At 47.0% G+C, this 20,515-nt stretch overlaps 1 protein-coding gene across 1 annotated transcript in view; it reads right to left on the bottom strand.

The window, feature by feature from the left end:
• The window catches only part of LOC142301283 (epithelial sodium channel subunit beta-like), an 88,483-nt gene that overhangs the window by 47,738 nt on the left and 20,230 nt on the right, over nucleotides 1-20,515 (bottom strand). The window contains exons 3-4 of the mRNA XM_075342312.1: nucleotides 15,358-15,521; nucleotides 637-741 (exon numbers count right to left, since the gene is read on the bottom strand). Coding sequence (XP_075198427.1) covers nucleotides 637-741; nucleotides 15,358-15,521 — 269 coding nt within the window. The remainder of the gene's footprint in view (nucleotides 1-636; nucleotides 742-15,357; nucleotides 15,522-20,515) is intronic.

Raw genomic sequence — 20,515 nt, 5'->3', positions numbered from 1 at the left:
TATTATATGACTTGTACCCTGCATTTCAGCAGTTTTCCCCTTTGCAGGCTCTATGTCTTTTCAATTGTCTATGAGCTGGTGGGAGTACTGCTCAGCACGCAGAGAGGGATTCCTGCTCTTTGTTGTTTTTTAATACAAAGAAGCAGCAGCTGCATAAATGACATTATATAGCAGTCCTGAGCTCTCACAATATGAATCAAGCTCTGTTTTGAAAGCTCATGCTGCGTTTTTTATCAAGACTGTTACCTCAAAACAGTAAAAGTCTTGATAGAAAGCGCAGCACCATCTTTCTGTGTCTTCCTCTGCCTGTGTCCTCTCCCTGCTCCTTCTCTTACCTTTTACCTCTCCATGGAGTATAATGGGCTTTGAGCCCTAACATCACAGTATGTTCACAGTCCATCTTATCTGAGCAAGACAAAGATGGCAGTTTTTACTAGTAAATGACACGTTTAGAGGGAAGGGGTAGGGGAAGAAGTATCTGATACATAGGGTTAGAAGTAGATTTCTCTGATGGGATATATTACAAAACTTCTTAGATTATATTCTGTATTACTGATTTTTACTAAAGATCATTAAAAGCATATTTCTTTTACAAATATGGTGAAAAGATGTCCAGAAGACCAGTTTCATACTCACCTCCCTACTATAGTCTGTACCATACACATTGGTATAATAGTTTCTTATGTCTTCACCATTACTACAACTACTGCTGTATGGTTCTTGCAGACGTTTGACGTGAACCTGTTATAAAAAGACATTTGTTTGGATTAGCATTAATCCTAGTAGGGTGAATTTACAAAGAGTTCCAATATTGATGATGGTTTATTGTCTGTTGGAACAATGGAAAGTAAAAATTCAAGTTACAATTCAATAAAGCTTTATAAAAAAAAAGGCAACTTATCTTACTGTCTTAAAATGATACTAGTCCCAGTACTAGCATAGTGCTGAACCCCTCAATATCTTCTTTACATTTAGTAGGCTGGTTTTATATCAGCATTTTTTGAAATGCGGCTGGAATGGTTTTTTTGCCGCAAAAAGTGACCCGTTTTTCATCCAATGCATTTTCAATGGAGTTGCGGTGTTTGCATGCGTTACTGTCTCGATCCGGTGACTTCCAGTTTTTTTACTTTTTTGAAAAACGCATCATGCGTCCAAATACTGCAGATCAACGGATCCTGTACATTGCGGCCATTGGTCCAGTGTAGTTGAATGGGCGCCAGATCCTGGGTGCACTTGCCTTTCTGAAGGATCATGTTTGGTTTACTGAGCATGGTCAGAAACCAGCCTGGCGTGATCACAGTCTCTCTCTCTCCTCAATCCACGCCCAATATAGCTCATTCCCAATCACATGACTCATGAACTGCAAATTACAGGATCCTGTAAATAACACTTGCGTTTGCATGCATTTGTCAATAATTTAACAGGATCCAGTCACTTGCGGTTTGTGTTTTTTTGCCTGAAGACAAAAAAATGCTGATGTGAAACCAGCCTAAGGGCCTTTGTTGTCTCATATAACTCGGATGTCTGCATTACAAGTTGTTATCCAGAGATAAATCTTAATTTGTGATTTAAAAAAAAAAAAAAAAAAGGATTTGGACTTAGTATGCGTGCTATTTTTTACATAATGAAGTTGTCTATGTTGTTACCATTTACTTTTTGTATTAAATCATCAAGATCCACAGCAATTGCCAACTAATGACATCACAGATGTGCTAATAAGGGACAAGTCTGGAGAGGTTGGGGGCCATGGTAGCATGTTTCGGCCATGCAGGCTACTCACATTAGCACAAGGAACATGTGGTCTGGCATAGTTGTGTTGAAAAACATTTCATGGGACTCTTTGAAGAAATAGTCTGAATACTGGTTCCACTGCCAAATTCAAGGAGCACTCCCACCAAAGTTTTTATCCTATTAATATATATTACAATCATCATATTACTGTATATAGCACTGCATACTTACAATTGCTCATTTTGCCTTTCTGCACAGGTAAAGTGGTATTTCTAGGTCAAAGATCCTATCCCAATATGTAGTAGGAATAATAATAATAATAATAATAATAATAATAATAATAATAATTACTTCCAATTAGAAATATAGCATAGTTCTCCTGATATAGCCATGTCTCTTAGCTCATGTCCACGGCATTGCAGCTTAGGTTTCCATGGTTATATCCATTATAAAGCACTGCATACTTACAATTGCTCATTTTGTCTTTTTACACAGTTAAATTGGTACGCCTATGTCGAAGATCCTATCTCAATATGTAGTAGGTGTAAAAATAATATTAGCAAATACCTCCAATTAGATATGTAGTATGGTTCTCCTGATATAGCCATGTCTTTTACCTCATGTGCAGGGCATTGCAGCTTAGGTATCCATGGTGAAATCCACTCATATAGTGACTGTTAATTAGTTAGTTGCTTGTGGTCGTAACAATGGAAACCTCAGGAGAACTATACTATTTTTCTAATTGGAGGTATTTTCTAATATTATTATTACACCTACTACATATTGGGAAGGATGTTGGAGCTGGGAATACCCCTTTAATTCTTCTCTTTTCCATTAGGTCTATGAAATCATCTAATTAAAATCTGTGTTGAATCCTTCTAAGCTCCATGCAGAGACAGGTAGTCTTTTTTCCCAACATTAGTCATAAATCTTTGCAAATGACAGGGGGGAGAAGGGAGCAGCTGGATCAGGAGTTAAAGAGGTGAATGATTCATGCAGGAGCAAGACACTTCCTATTTTAAAATAATGCAGAGAAAAAAGTAGAATTTACTGGGTAAATGAGGAAGTAAGTAGACAGTGCTATGTAAAATGATGATTGCAATATATTAAGAGAATAAAACCTTTGATAGGAGGGCTTCTTTAACCCTTTTACAACCCATGACGTGCTATGTACATAATGAGTTGTTCATCAATACAGAAGAAGAATAAGACCGCACCAATGCTGATGTCTTTTTCCGGATAATCTTTATTCCATAAACTCGGTTAAAAGGTGTTGTAAAATCAGCGGGTGGAGGAGACCTGGATGCGGCCCCTCACTATGGACGACGGCCGTTTCGCCTGTGATTAGGCTTCCACGGGTCCACATGTGGGGTAAAATCAGCCCTCCCTAAATGGGGTCATGCATCCAGGTGACCTCCCCACATATACAAAAAGTGTGCATGAAGTGTATAATACAATTAAAAGGTACTTTGTGTGCATATTTCACGTACCAAAAAATTAAAAACAATCATTGTGAAAAATACAAAAATCGGACAATATTACAGAGGTATGAGACATTATAATATTCACAAAAATCAATTCATACATGGTTTATATGCGTAATCAGGATTACAACTTGATTTCACTTATCTGGGATATTTATTCCATTAATTATCCCACCCATTGTCAGGCATATACCATTATTTTACCATGCCCTGTTTTTGTGCAAAAAAATCCTTTACAAAAAGACTGATAAGTCGTTACGGTCATTCATTCCCAATGCGCCCTGTGCTCCATATTTTATAATTAATTTTGCCTCCGTTTGCAACAACAGTTTGTGGTGATCCCCTCCTTGCGATGGGAGTGACACCCTTTCCAAACCGGCAAAATTCAGGACATCAGGGCAGCCATTGTGCGATTCTCGTACATGTGCTATCAATCTTGGGGATCCCTTTCCTGTCTGGATTGAATTATAGTGCTCCTTAAATCGAACATATAGGCATCTGATAGTTTTTCCTATATAAAATCTCCCACAGGGACATACTATTGCATAGACTACAAATTTTGTCTTGCACGATATAAACTGATTGACATAGTGTGTATGTGCACCAATTTTCACAGACTTGCCGGTCAAACGCAGACTACAAAATCTGCATTGGCCACATTTAAAGTTGCCATTAGGAGACTGTTTTTCCAACCATGTGTTTTTGCTGGTTAATCTATTTTTAACCAGCAAGTCCCTCAAATTGTGGCATCTCCTGTAGGAAACTAATGGCTTAGAAGCCGTCATTTTTTTCAATTCAGGATCCCTTTCTAGGATGTGCCAGTTCTCATTAAGCGTTTTTCTTATGATGTCAAACATAGGTCCGAATTTGAAACTAAAGGTGAACCTGTCATTAGTGTTCTTTTCTTTTCTCTTTTTCACCCCTCCTGAGTCGGCTACTGGACAGAGACGATTATCCTCGTTTGCAGATTTTTTAGTTTTTTCATATGCTAGATTGATAATAGTATCGGGATAACCCCGTTGTAAAAATCTATTTTTTAATTCAGAAGCCTGTTCCTCAAAGGTCACACTGGTACTGTTAGTTCTTTTTACCCTCAAAAACTGCGAGTACGGGAGGGCAGTTTTTGTGTGCTGCGGGTGGGCGCTTTCATAATGTAAAACAGAGTTGGAGGCTGTGGGTTTTCTATAAATTTTTGTTGCGATCACTCCATCATTGACCCCAACCTCCACATCCAAAAAACTTATAGTATTGCCTCCAAAGGTAGAGGTAAACGACATGTTCATGGTGTTGGTGGTGTTTAAATAGGAAACAAAATCGGAAAAATCCTTTTCTGTCCCATCCCACACCATGAACATGTCGTCGACATACCTTAAATAGTATTTAATATGCTTCAAGAACGGGTTATTCACTGTATATACATACTTGCCTTCAAATTGTCCCAAAAAAATATTGGCCATGGCACATGATACGGGGGTACCCATTGCAGTACCCCCGCACTGTACATACCACCCGTCTAGAAACATGAAGGCATTTTTTGATAAAACAAATTCCAGCGCTTCACCAACAAAATCACAAAACAAAGGACTTTTGCCACTGCGTGTGACAATGTCCTTTACTGCCTCTACACCCAAAGCCTGTGGGATCCGTGTGTATAAATTATCCACATCAATTGTGGTTAAATTGTATCCCTCCTGCCATGTTACTTCTTTGAGGAGTGACACAAAATCCCCACTGTCTTTAACATAAGACGGAATATGGGACAACAGGGGTCTCAGCAGCCAGTCCAAATAGTGGGAGAGTGGCTCAGTCAGTGAGCCAATCCCCGCCACTATTGGACGTCCAGGAGGATTTTTTTCATTTTTGTGCACTTTTGGTATACAGTACCAGTGTGGTCTCGTAGGGAAAGGCGGGATCAATTTTTCTGCTTGTTTTTTAGAAATCAAACCGAGGATTACATATCTGTCCAAGAGACGTACAAGTTGTTTTTTGTATTCATTAATAGGGTTTGACAGTAAGGGTTTATATGTTGTGCGATCTTGTAGCTGTTTTAAGCATTCCTGCAGGTACATATCACGGGACATGAGGACAATGTTGCCCCCTTTGTCCGCTTCGCGGAAGATAGTATCTTCCCATGTGCGCATAGTTTTTACCGCAGCTAATTCACCTGCACTCAAATTCCTACTAACTTGTGGATACCTCAAAGCCTCTACTTTTTTTATAACAGTATCCTGGAACAAATCGATCAAATTCCCATGCACTGTTGGTGGACAAAAATCTGATTTGTTTCCTTTTTTAAATTTCATGGGTTCACACATTATTTCATTTATGTCCACTTCGGACTCCAATGTGGGATCATTCAAGCTCATTAACAGTGTAGCTTCTTTTAATGTGTCAGGGTCAAAAGCCCCTGTCACATCAAAACTCCCATCATTCACCATGCATGGTTGTTCACCTTCAGGAATCAGATTTATATTGTGAGGCATTTGGTTAAAGAATTTGAATAAATGTATTTTCCTTATTGCCTTATAAAGATCCACTCTAAATTCCACAAAATTAAATTCTTCTGGAACACAAAAGCTCAACCCCTTAGACAAAACGGACACCATATCGCTGGTCAGTGAATGCTCCGACAGATTTATTATATTCTTATTCAAAGAGACAAGCAATTGATTATCATTCAATTCCTCCATGACACCATCTTTCGTTTGCGTCCTCTTCCTCTTGTGCCCCTTCCTGCCCCCCCGTCGGATGCGTTTCCTAAAGGGGCAGGAGTGGGAACTGATGAAGAGGTATCTCTTGAAGGACCCGGTACTACCTCTTCAGAGCCACTAGATTCTGAATCGGTAGTCCAATATCCCTTATTTTGTACATGCGATTTTTTCTTATTATACATATATTGATGTTTTTTATATCCCTTGACCTTATCTTTTGTCCAACAAAAGATCTGATTGGTGTCATAATCATGCTTGTCTCTTAAAAATTTTTCTCTTTTTTTATTTTTAATTTCTGTCTGAACATCCATTAGTTTTTTATCCAACTTAGATGTAAATGAGGACCAATAATCCTCAGTCACTCTAGAATGGGTATCCTGTTTTAAATTTTCCAATTCCAAACTCAAATCATTATAATCTTCTATGTTTTTCTTTAAAACTAATTGCAACAGTCTCATAGAGCAATCCAATTGTATGGTTTCCCATTCCTTAACAAAAGTCGCATCCTGATGGAATTGTGATACTGACTTAATAATACGTAAGCCCCTTGGGACTCTGTTGCAATCCACATAGGATTGTAGTGACTGTACCGTCCAAAATAACCGCACCTCTCTTTCAGAGAGGGAATATATTTTCTGTTCCAGGGTTTTTACGCCCATTACCTCTGTGTCCTTTTTCTGATTGCACTCCACAAAAAAGGAAGCCGCATCCGATCGACCCGCTTGAACACCCGAAGTATTAGCCAAGGGCGTATTGGTGCTGTCCATGTTGACTGTATTGTCCGTCATATCCTTTGTATCCCAAATCCAGTAACTCCTTGTTATTATATCCCGGTGGTAGCTGAGTGTGCAATGGACTCCAAAGGTAAATGCAATGATATGAATCCAAGAGAACACAGTCCTGCACCACCCATACACGCCTATCACACCTGGGATCACTGGAGGGTAAGGAATATAGCACCAGACGTCCTTGTTGGAAGCCGGATCAGCGTGCAGGTCCAAACAGCAAAAGTCAGTTCAGTTCATCAATACCTAATCACAGGCGAAACGGCCGTCGTCCATAGTGAGGGGCCGCATCCAGGTCTCCTCCACCCGCTGATTTTACAACACCTTTTAACCGAGTTTATGGAATAAAGATTATCCGGAAAAAGACATCAGCATTGGTGCGGTCTTATTCTTCTTCTGTATTGATGAACTGAACTGACTTTTGCTGTTTGGACCTGCACGCTGATCCGGCTTCCAACAAGGACGTCTGGTGCTATATTCCTTACCCTCCAGTGATCCCAGGTGTGATAGGCGTGTATGGGTGGTGCAGGACTGTGTTCTCTTGGATTCACATAATGAGTTGTTTCCTTGCCTTTGAAGTGGATTCACATGGCAAACCCGCATCTTTCCCTATAGATGAAGGATTAATTATGCAGTCTTCATCTGACTCTAACTGTTACAGGTGGAGGGCGCTCTGCCGGCAGCTAACTTATTAAATACCTCTGTCAGTCTCTGACAGCAGCATTTAACGCACGTTGGCAGGGGACCCTCATTGGCGAGCCAGCGATGCAATCATAGGACTCCAATGAGTTGTCATAACAGCCAGGGGTCAGCTGATAACCCACGTGTCTGAGGTTGACTCGCCCACCCCAGGGCTATGGGACACCCGGTGCCGGTCCGGACTAGTCCGGGGGGGGGTCGTCAGTGCTGGCGGGGCGCGGCTCCGTGACCCTGGCGGGGTCAACTAATATGGCTTCAGTGGGGTTGCTTAAAGTTTATATTTGTGACGCCACCTGTGGCTTGCGGATATTAAGCCACCGCTGCTGTATGGGGCCTCCGGGGGTGATGGAATGGCAGCAATGGTGGTACTGCTCCCCACAGGTGGAGCTGGACCCCGGGGCAACAGTTGGTGCTTGTAAGAGTCTATGAGGATGTTGTAGATGGTGCAGTGCAGGCGAAATAACGGAGGCGACACCAAGGGTGCAGTTTCAAGTTGTTTACTCACAGTTCCTGGGTTGTAGCACACTGGTGCCTGTAGACTGCTGGAACCCACTGTCAGGGACCTCCGCCGATCCCGGGTAGATCTGGGAATAAAAGCCGGTGCACCCTTCTATTGTGTCCCTCTCTTCAGCTGTCTTTTAAGCCTTGCTTTTGCTGGATGAACCTCGCTTGGCCTCCACTACAGGTTCTGGACAAGAGGGCTTGCCTAGCTGGAACTGTACCCTCTTCCCAAGGGTTCTGCAGTGGGATGTGGCCCTGGAATCCTTTCTGTGGTGTTCTGCTTTGGTGTCACCTGAGCCTATCTGGGCCTCAGGGTCTCCACCAGGAAGCGTCACTTTCTCTTGCTGTTTCTCTCCTCACTGCTCTCAGCTTTCCTCCCTCCTTCAACTCCTCTCAACAGACTGACTAAACTTGACCTTCCTGTCTCTACTCTACACTCTGCTGGCTCCTCCCACCTTCCCAGTTGCTAAGCTCTACCCTATGGGAGCAGGGATGGGTCTTACGGCCCCCCAGCATGCAGCCTGTGGGGGTTGCTGCCACTGTCCCTGGTCCCTGTGTGTGCCTAACAATGGGTGTAGGGCAAATTTGCCTGTGGACCGGCGTTTACCCCCTTCCTTACCCAGGATAGAACATTACACCTCTGGCTGGGGTGCAATGTTCCTGTGGCGACGGAAGCCTCAGGGGCGCCACACTCCCCCACAGTGAATGCCAGCACGTCCACGGGCTGAAACAAAACGAACAGTAGAAAAACTGCAAAATTTTTATATATGCATATAACAATTTTAAAACTTTACATCCCTTTATGGGAGGCGCATTACTTGAACGTTGCAAAAATTAAAATAATAAAACTTTAGAGTCTTTTTAAATTAGAACAGACCAGCCACATTACGTCCAGTGGCCTGGTTACACATCAACATAATTCACATATAGACAAATGTAACTGCGGACCACTTTCAAGTCCAGTGGCCCGGTAACACATAAACAGTGTGGGGGGGTCATCTTCAAAAAGAACAGTGGCCAAGGATTCAGGAATAGGGTGTCATCTTCGAAAAGAACAATGGACAGACATACAGGGGCTATTTACAGTTCGGCATCTTCTTCTTTCTTTTGATTGCGGGGGTCCCGCTGCGGCAGGGCCCTGGGCAGCAAGTAGGTCGTGCTCAGACTGGTCTGAGTCCCTTGGTCCTGTTCTCCAGCTGTTGTGGGGCTGCTGCGGGGTGATGGTATCGGAGCTGCGTCCTTGTCAGGCCTGGCCGGACGGGATGCCGCTACCCGGGACGTCGCAGCAGGGACTTCAGTCAGGATCGCAGCAGGGATCGCATTCGGGATCGCATTCGGGAATCGCATTTGGGATCGCAGCAGGGATCGTGGCGGGCATCGCAGCGGCCTCTGGTAGTAACGCTGGCGGGGTCAGCACATCCGATCGGGCAGGGGCAGTATGGGACTCACCCAGGGCTAGGCCGGAGATGCTCTGCAGCATGATCGCCATCGTTGGTGTGGGCTCCGGATGGGCGTGGATGGCACCTCCACACAGGCCTCGCTGCACAGACATCTGCAGATTCCTCATGGCCAGCACCATCTCCTTTCCCCACACGGCTATCTCCCGTCTGCTCTGCTCCTTCATCCTGTCACTCGTTCTCCCAACCTCAGCCTTCAGCTCAGCGGCAGTCACAGGCCTGATCCAGGTGAGCTTCTCCTGGCCTCCGCTTGCAGAAGCCATCTTCTCTCTTTTTCCAGACAGCAGCATTAACTGCCAGACTGTCAGTTTCTTAGCGCGCCATTTTGCCTCCTACGCTCTGCATAGCGGGCTCCACTTCGCGCTCTTCTGCAAGACCAAGGGGGCGGGGCTTACTTTTGCGCCCTTCTCCAGGCACGCCCCCCTTTTTCCTGCGCTCAGCGGTCTCAATGGCGGCAGTTTTTACAGTAAAACACAGTTTTTTCAGTTCAGCAAAGTACCCGGTCAGTCCGGGCACGAAATCCTGTTCGTGACGCCAAGGTTGACTCGCCCACCCCAGGGCTATGGGACACCCGGTGCCGGGCCGGACTAGTCCGGGGGGGTCGTCAGTGGTGGCGGGGCCCGGCTCCGTGACCCTGGCGGGGTCAACTAATATGGCTTCAGTGGGGTTGCTTAAAGTTTATATTTGTGACGCCACCTGTGGCTTGCGGATATTAAGCCACCGCTGCTGTATGGGGCCTCCGGGGGTGATGGAATGGCAGCAATGGTGGTACTGCTCCCCACAGGTGGAGCTGGACCCCGGGGCAACAGTTGGTGCTTGTAAGAGTCTATGAGGATGTTGTAGATGGTGCAGTGCAGGCGAAATAACGGAGGCGACACCAAGGGTGCAGTTTCAAGTTGTTTACTCACAGTTCCTGGGTTGTAGCACACTGGTGCCTGTAGACTGCTGGAACCCACTGTCAGGGACCTCCGCCGATCCCGGGTAGATCTGGGAATAAAAGCCGGTGCACCCTTCTATTGTGTCCCTCTCTTCAGCTGTCTTTTAAGCCTTGCTTTTGCTGGATGAACCTCGCTTGGCCTCCACTACAGGTTCTGGACAAGAGGGCTTGCCTAGCTGGAACTGTACCCTCTTCCCAAGGGTTCTGCAGTGGGATGTGGCCCTGGAATCCTTTCTGTGGTGTTCTGCTTTGGTGTCACCTGAGCCTATCTGGGCCTCAGGGTCTCCACCAGGAAGCGTCACTTTCTCTTGCTGTTTCTCTCCTCACTGCTCTCAGCTTTCCTCCCTCCTTCAACTCCTCTCAACAGACTGACTAAACTTGACCTTCCTGTCTCTACTCTACACTCTGCTGGCTCCTCCCACCTTCCCAGTTGCTAAGCTCTACCCTATGGGAGCAGGGATGGGTCTTACGGCCCCCCAGCATGCAGCCTGTGGGGGTTGCTGCCACTGTCCCTGGTCCCTGTGTGTGCCTAACAATGGGTGTAGGGCAAATTTGCCTGTGGACCGGCGTTTACCCCCTTCCTTACCCAGGATAGAACATTACACCTCTGGCTGGGGTGCAATGTTCCTGTGGCGACGGAAGCCTCAGGGGCGCCACACTCCCCCACAGTGAATGCCAGCACGTCCACGGGCTGAAACAAAACGAACAGTAGAAAAACTGCAAAATTTTTATATATGCATATAACAATTTTAAAACTTTACATCCCTTTATGGGAGGCGCATTACTTGAACGTTGCAAAAATTAAAATAATAAAACTTTAGAGTCTTTTTAAATTAGAACAGACCAGCCACATTACGTCCAGTGGCCTGGTTACACATCAACATAATTCACATATAGACAAATGTAACTGCGGACCACTTTCAAGTCCAGTGGCCCGGTAACACATAAACAGTGTGGGGGGGTCATCTTCAAAAAGAACAGTGGCCAAGGATTCAGGAATAGGGTGTCATCTTCGAAAAGAACAATGGACAGACATACAGGGGCTATTTACAGTTCGGCATCTTCTTCTTTCTTTTGATTGCGGGGGTCCCGCTGCGGCAGGGCCCTGGGCAGCAAGTAGGTCGTGCTCAGACTGGTCTGAGTCCCTTGGTCCTGTTCTCCAGCTGTTGTGGGGCTGCTGCGGGGTGATGGTATCGGAGCTGCGTCCTTGTCAGGCCTGGCCGGACGGGATGCCGCTACCCGGGACGTCGCAGCAGGGACTTCAGTCAGGATCGCAGCAGGGATCGCATTCGGGATCGCATTCGGGAATCGCATTTGGGATCGCAGCAGGGATCGTGGCGGGCATCGCAGCGGCCTCTGGTAGTAACGCTGGCGGGGTCAGCACATCCGATCGGGCAGGGGCAGTATGGGACTCACCCAGGGCTAGGCCGGAGATGCTCTGCAGCATGATCGCCATCGTTGGTGTGGGCTCCGGATGGGCGTGGATGGCACCTCCACACAGGCCTCGCTGCACAGACATCTGCAGATTCCTCATGGCCAGCACCATCTCCTTTCCCCACACGGCTATCTCCCGTCTGCTCTGCTCCTTCATCCTGTCACTCGTTCTCCCAACCTCAGCCTTCAGCTCAGCGGCAGTCACAGGCCTGATCCAGGTGAGCTTCTCCTGGCCTCCGCTTGCAGAAGCCATCTTCTCTCTTTTTCCAGACAGCAGCATTAACTGCCAGACTGTCAGTTTCTTAGCGCGCCATTTTGCCTCCTACGCTCTGCATAGCGGGCTCCACTTCGCGCTCTTCTGCAAGACCAAGGGGGCGGGGCTTACTTTTGCGCCCTTCTCCAGGCACGCCCCCCTTTTTCCCGCGCTCAGCGGTCTCAATGGCGGCAGTTTTTACAGTAAAACACAGTTTTTTCAGTTCAGCAAAGTACCCGGTCAGTCCGGGCACGAAATCCTGTTCGTGACGCCAAGGTTGACTCGCCCACCCCAGGGCTATGGGACACCCGGTGCCGGGCCGGACTAGTCCGGGGGGGTCGTCAGTGGTGGCGGGGCCCGGCTCCGTGACCCTGGCGGGGTCAACTAATATGGCTTCAGTGGGGGTGCTTAAAGTTTATATTCGTGACGCCACCTGTGGCTTGCGGATATTAAGCCACCGCTGCTGTATGGGGCCTCCGGGGGTGATGGAATGGCAGCAATGGTGGTACTGCTCCCCACAGGTGGAGCTGGACCCCGGGGCAACAGTTGGTGCTTGTAAGAGTCTATGAGGATGTTGTAGATGGTGCAGTGCAGGCGAAATAACGGAGGCGACACCAAGGGTGCAGTTTCAAGTTGTTTACTCACAGTTCCTGGGTTGAAGCACACTGGTGCCTGTAGACTGCTGGAACTCACTGTCAGGGACTTCCCCCGATCCCGGGTAGATCTGGGAATAAAAGCCGGTGCACCCTTCTATTGTGTCCCTCTCTTCAGCTGTCTTCTAAGCCTTGCCTTTGCTGGATGAACCTGGTTTGGCCTCCACTACAGGTTCTGGACAAGAGGGCTTGCCTAGCTGGAACTGTACCCTCTTCCCAGGGGTTCTGCAGTGGGATGTGGCCCTGGGCGCTTGCAACCACCCTGGGCCTCGGTTTTCACCTTTGGAAATGACTTCTCTTCCTCCAGTTCTTAGGGACCGTTCCCCGTGTGCAGCTTGACACCTCCACCCGGTGGCTTGGTGGAGCAGGCCACAAGCTTGAAAGCTTTGCAGTGGCCCTGGAATCCTTTCTGTGGTGTTCTGCTTTGGTGTCACCTGAGCCTAACCGGGCCCCAGGGTCTCCACCAGGAAGCGTCACTTTATCTTGCTGTTTCTCTCCTCACTGCTCTCAGCTCTTCTCCTTTCTTCAACTCCTCTCAACAGACTGACTAAACTTGACCTTTGTGTCTCTACTCTACACTCTGCTGGCTCCTCCCACCTTCCCAGTTGCTAAGCTCTACCCTATGGGAGCAGAGATGGGTCTTATGGCCCCCCAGCATGCAGCCTGGGGGGGTTGCTGCCACTGTCCCAGGTCCCTGTGTGTGCCTAACAATGGGTGTAGTGCAAATTTGCCTGTGGACCGGTGTTTACCCCCTTCCTTACCCAGGATGGGACATTACACTTCTGGCTGGGGTGCAATGTTCCTGTGGCGACGGAAGCCTCAGGGGCGCCACATCATCTCAATAATCCTGTGATAACCAGCCCGTGGCTATGGCATGGCATTGCTGTATATAGAACAAGTGATCAGACTATTGCAGGTTTAAGTCCCCTAAGGGGACTATAAATGCACTACAAAGTAGAATTTTTTTTTTTTTAAAAAAAGATAAAAAAATATAAAACTTCAAATCACCCCCTTTTATCACATAAAAAAATAAGAAATCTGTTTTTTTAAAAAAAAGTACACAAATTTGGAATCACTACATTTGAAAAAGTCCATACTATCAAAATATAATATAAACTAATCTGATTGGTAAACAGCTGCAAGATGGCTAAAGGTAAAATATTGGAGAGTATTGGATTGCTGGGTTTAAGTAGAGAACAGGAGCTGCTGGGTCCTAGGAGAACAAGTCAGTGTAGCGCCCCTGAGCCACTCAGGGCACTACTAGGTACTGCATCCCCACAAGGACGCAGGGCCTACCCTCTGGGACCTGGAACACCAATGCCAGTAACACCTACACACACCTAAAATCCTAGTTCCCACACCACACTAGGGGGCACTGCTAGTCAAATAAGGGGAAGGCCAGCCAGTGGGCACAGCCTGACCAGGGAACTAGACAGCCTGATGGGTGTGGATTAGGAGCAGTCTGTGAGAATGAAGTAAGGAGAGAAGATGTGCCTCTAGGTGGGTCTGTGTAACGGTCACCCGGGGGCACGGGAGTCATGTTGCCAGCATTGGGGCACCTAAGGACCTCTGGGCCGGAGTCAAGATCCCAGGGACAGTTCAAGGGAGCACCATTGGAACCTGGGCACGCACGGGGCACAGGGCCCTAGGTCAGGTGACAGTTTCACACGGCCTGGCAAATCCTGCACAGTGAGGGTCATCCATGGGCCTCACTGACCTACAGATCCGGGGGCATCAGCAGTAAAGTGAGGATCGGGGTTCGGGCACATACCTCCCCACAGGGTCCACACTGCCAGCCGAACGGACGTACCGCTGTATCACAACTGGGGGACCCCCAAAGTTTCAAGCTTTGGGGTCTCAACTGCACTGAGAGTGCTGGGGACAGAGCAACCAAGTCATTAAACTGGCACTGGAAATACAGGGACCTGAATCAGCCGTCCACAGGTTAAAGTGAGTAGAGACTTTCATTACAACCCCGGTGTGGTCTCCTTCATTATAAAGTGCAAAGCTCCCATCTCACAAATCCCCTGGCTCAGCCCTGCCTGTGGAGGGCCTACCACCATAGCTGCCATCACCATCAGCCCAGGGGTAATTCCACTAAGCAGCGGCAGTTCCATCCTATTAATCGCAACCCGCAGGTGGCGTCACATGAACATTAACTCTTATCTTCCATGTAAATACCCCCTCTATAAAAAACACCCAGGGCACGGGACCGGGCAACGGCAACCACCGTACAATCCCCAATTGTATATATTGCTTGGGACCGAGTACCCCATTCCCTAGGTGACACATCAGCTCTATCATGCAGCTAGTAGGCTCAATGGTCTCCCACAGAAGAGGAACACATTCCTGACAACTTCTTTTGTATCCCTCTAACGAAAATCATATACTCACCAAACGAGTAAGCCCACACACCCTACATTACGTTACTCTACACCCATTGAATTCCCCCTCAAAACTCTTGCATCTATATAATAATACGTTCCACCTCAAAATTCAGGCCTTGCATCCAACCTAGGTCATGGGAACCTCCCTGGAACTTGGTTTGCATAGTCTGGGCCACTACTTTTTAGTTGAACCCAAACAGGCAGAGATTTTGGGGTGTCATAGAAGCTATTTATATGTAAACAATACACAATTTTTTTTAAAGAAATTCAGTCACTTAGAAATCAATTTGTAATGAATTTTAGAGAATTATTTACCACATTATACCTTTACTATACCAATGTCTGACTCCTGTCCAGGAGGGGCATTTACTCCCTCGTCCTCAGGGAAGGGCATCTTCCCTTGTCCATGCAGGACCACTCTCAGTCCAGCAGCTGTGCTCAGACTGCTTATATACTCATGCTGCTCAATAAAAAGCTCCATTGTCAGACCTGTCAGTAAAGATGAACAATCAGAATATATTAATATATATCAATCACATACTTCATAAAACTTTGTCCTCAAATCACACGCGTAACAAAAGCAAAATCTGCAAGCAGGGTGATAACGCTCAGTAGTCCTAAATTATACCAATACAATAGCAGGGACTAAAACTTAACTTTCAATCTATCATATAAAATTAGATCTCATAAAGTGCAGTGCATTAAACAAAAATGCCAAAAGGGCAATAATATAGATCAATCTCACCCGATCTTTCTCCACGGGCAAGAATGAGCATCAATCATAAAGAGAGGAATCATAAGCTTGAATAAAGAGGGTCAGCAGTCGGGTTACCATTTATCAGCCCCTGTCGTGCCCCGTATATAGACTTCCGCGCTGAGAAGTGCAGCACCCTAGTAAGCTGTCTGCCCCGTAACCTCATCAAAGAAACGCCCTCCCGACGCGTTTCCCTCTCAATAAAGAGAGTTCATCAGGGGAGAGAGGAATATCTACCTGAAATGGCAGGCATTGATACAAAAATTACAAGCAAAAAAACTTGTGTATGCAGAGATAGACGGTGGTACCTCCGTCTATCTCTACATACACAAGTTTTTTTACTTGTAATTTTTGTACCAATCCCTGCCATTTCAGGTAGATATTCCTCTCTCCCCTGGGTGAGAGGAAGGGTGGGGGGGTGGAGCCGAGCGGGGCCATAGCACTGAGGACGTCAGTGCTGGGGACTGCATGGCTGGGGACAGGTGACTATTCGTGTGTGTATTTGTGTGTGTGTGTTCAGTGTATACATGCGGAGGGCGGAGTGCGGGGGGAGGTGGAGCCGAGTGGGGTAATGCGTGTGGGGGGCAGAGGCGAGCGGTGGGTATGTGTCGGCTGGGTTGCCGGTGTGGGCTCCCGGGGGTGCAGCACTCACCGGGGAGTCGGGGAAAAGTGTGGGTGCGGGGAAAAGTGTCGGGCGTAGTCCTGTCGGCCCGTAGATTGAGCTGTTCAGTTAGCTGAGCCATTGGTTACAGGCTCTTTAGCGCTCGCGGTGTGGCGACGGTTTTCACTGTAATGACGTTTTAGAGCAAGACAGACAGACAGACAGAATAAGGCAATTATATATATACTAGAAGGTGGCCCGATTCTACGCGTCGGGTATTCTAGAATTTACGTATTGTGTAGTTCATGTATGATTTTTGTTATATATATATATAGATGTTGTTGTGTGTAGTTACCAAGTGTTTGTGTAGGGCGCTGTACATGTTCTGGGTGTTGTCTGGGTGTGGCGGGGGATGAGAGCGGTGTTGTATGTGTGTTGCGTGTGTTGCGTTGTTTGTGGAGCGCTGTGTGTCTGTAGCGTTGTGTGTGTGTGTGTTGCGCGGTTTGTGTGGGTGTGGTGTGTTTTGGGGGGAGGTATGTTTTGTGCAATGTGTGTGTTGTGCGGTATGTGCGTATATTTATGTATGCCGCGGTGTTTGTGTGTTTGGTGTTGTGTGTGTGCGGCGTTGTCTGTGTGTGTGGGTGTCTGTGTAGGGCGGTGTTTGTGGTTCCCAGTGTGTGTGTGGTGTGTTGTGTGTGTGTGTTGGGGGGAGGTGTGCACCTCCCATCGTGCTCCATCCCCCATGCTGCGCACCTCCCATTGTGCTCCATCCTCCATGCTGCGCACCCCCCATCGTGCCCCATCCCCCATGCTGTGCACCCCCCATCGTGCTCCATCCCCCATGCTGCCCAACCCCCATCGTGCTCCATCCCCTATGCTGCGCATTCCCCATCGTGCTCCATCCCCGATGCTGCGCACCCCCCATCGTGCTCCATCCCCCATGCTGCGCACTCCCCATCGTGCTCCATCCCCCATGCTGCGCACTCCCCATCGTGCTCCATCCTCCATGCTGCGCACTCCCCATCGTGCTCCATCCCCCATGCTGCGCACCCCCCATCGTGCTCAATCCCCCATGCTGCGCACCCCCCATCGTGCTCCATCCCCCATGCTGCACATTCCCCATCGTGCTCCATCCCCCATGCTGCGTACCCCTATCGTGCTCCATCCCCCATGCTGCGCACTCCCCATCGTGCTCCATCCCCCATGCTGTGCACTCCCTATTGTGCTCCATCCTCCATGCTGCGCACTCCCCATCGTGCTCCATTCCCCATGTTGCGCACCCCCCATCGTGCTCCATCCCCCATGCTGCGCACCCCCCATCGTGCTCCATCCCCCATGCTGCGCACCCCCCATCGTGCTCCATCCCCCATGCTGCACACTCCCCATCGTGCTCCATCCCCCATGCTGCGCACTCCCCATCGTGCTACATCCCCCATGCTGCACACCCCCCATGGTGCTACATCCCCCATGCTGCGCACCCCATCGTGCTCCATCCCCCATGCTATAATAGTTCTCCTATTATACTCAGAGAGGAGTATAATAGGAGGACTATAATAGGAGGAGTAGTCCTGGGGGGAGAGGAGTATAATGCCGGCTCCCTGCACATGTGTACCGGGAGCCGGTGTACGCTGGTAACTATGATACACATCGGGTAACTAAGGGACCTTAGTTACCCGATGTGTATAATGGTTACCAGCGTTCACCGGCTCTGTCACGATCCCAGCATCGCAAGGGTATGTCTGGCGCTGCTGGGATCGTGACGGAGCCGGTGTACACTGGTAACTATGATACACATCGGGTAACTAAGGGACCTTAGTTACCCGATGTGTATAATGGTTACCAGCCAGGGCCGGCTCCAGGTTTTTGTGGGCCCCGGGCGGAAGAGTCCCAGTGGGCCCCATAAACACGCAGACACACACACAGACACACACACACACACACACGTACATATACATATTTAAAGACAAACTCACAAAAATACATATAAACAGACAAATCTATACAGTCATATACACTGACATACATAGATACACATCATACATGCATACATACAGAGACATACTGCTATGCTGCATACATACATATAGACAGACACACACATACTGCTCTGCTACATACATACATACAGACACACACATACTGCTCTGCATGCATACATACATATAGACAGACACACACACACTGCTCTGATACATACATACATATAGACAGACACACACATACTGCTCTGCTGCATACATACATACATACAAACACACTGCTCTGCTGCATACATACATACATACAGACACACTGCTCTGCTGCATACGTACATACAGACACACACATACTGCTCTGCTGCATACATACATACATACAGACAGACACGCATACTGCTCTGCTGCATACATACATGCATACATACAGACAGACACGCATACTGCTCTGCTGCATACATACATGCATACATACATAGACACGCATACTGCTCTGCTGCATATATACATACAGACAGACACGCATACTGCTCTGCTGCATATATACATACAGACAGACACGCATACTGCTCTGCTGCATATATACATACATACATACATACAGACACGCATACTGCTCTGCTGCATACATACATACATACATACAGACAGACACGCATACTGCTCTGCTGCATATATACATATATACATACATACATACAGACACGCATACTGCTCTGCTGCATATATACATACATACATACAGACATGCATACTGCTCTGCTGCATATATACATACTGTGAGACTGTGACCGGGGTTATCTATGACGGCCGGTATGTCTCGCCCCGGTTGTGCTCACTCCATGATAGAAAGTAAATCCACTCCAGGGTTAATGCTGTTTCCCTACAGGCTGAAGGAAGGGTTAAATGGAAACAGGAACAAGGGCAGGTGTGCCCGGTGTGAGGGAGTGAACAGAACTCCCTGAGTTCTCTGCTGGAGAGGCACATGTATATTGTTGTGGACTTTTGTTTGGACATTAAACCGTGTGCTGTGAACCTTAATGCCTGGATCCCGTGTCTTCTGCTGCGCAGCCGACCACGCTACCTCACAATACATACAGACATGCATACTGCTCTGCTGCATATATACATACATACATACATACAGACACGCATACTGCTCTGCTGCATATATACATACATACATACAGACACGCATACTGCTCTGCTGCATATATACATACATACATACAGACACGCATACTGCTCTGCTGCATATATACATACATACATACATACAGACACGCATACTGCTCTGCTGCATACATACATACAGACACGCATACTGCTCTGCTGCATATATACATACATACATACGTACAGACACGCATACTGCTCTGCTGCATATATACATACATACATACATACAGACACGCATACTGCTCTGCTGCATATATACATACATACATACAGACACGCATACTGCTCTGCTGCATATATACATACATACATACAGACACGCATACTGCTCTGCTGCATATATACATACATACATACATACAGACACGCATACTGCTCTGCTGCATATATACATACATACATACAGAAACGCATACTGCTCTGCTGCATATATACATACATACATACATACAGACTCGCATACTGCTCTGCTGCATATATACATACATACATACATACAGACACGCATACTGCTCTGCTGCATATATACATACATACAGACACGCATACTGCTCTGCTGCATATATACATACATACATACATACAGACACGCATACTGCTCTGCTGCATATATATATATATATATATATATATATACATACATACATACAGACACGCATACTGCTCTGCTGCATATATACATACATACATACAGACACGCATACTGCTCTGCTGCATATATACATACATACATACAGACACGCATACTGCTCTGCTGCATATATACATACATACATACAGACACGCATACTGCTCTGCTGCATATATACATACATACATACATACATACACGCATACTGCTCTGCTGCATATATACATACATACATACATACAGACACGCATACTGCTCTGCTGCATATATACATACATACATACATACAGACACGCATACTGCTCTGCTGCATATATACATACATACATACATACAGACACG

This window comes from Anomaloglossus baeobatrachus, chromosome 4 (genome assembly GCF_048569485.1).
Source record: "Anomaloglossus baeobatrachus isolate aAnoBae1 chromosome 4, aAnoBae1.hap1, whole genome shotgun sequence".
Taxonomy (NCBI): Eukaryota; Metazoa; Chordata; class Amphibia; order Anura; family Aromobatidae; genus Anomaloglossus; species Anomaloglossus baeobatrachus.
The sequence above is the reverse complement of the archived record's forward strand: the minus strand, read 5'-3'. Positions and strand labels throughout refer to the sequence as shown.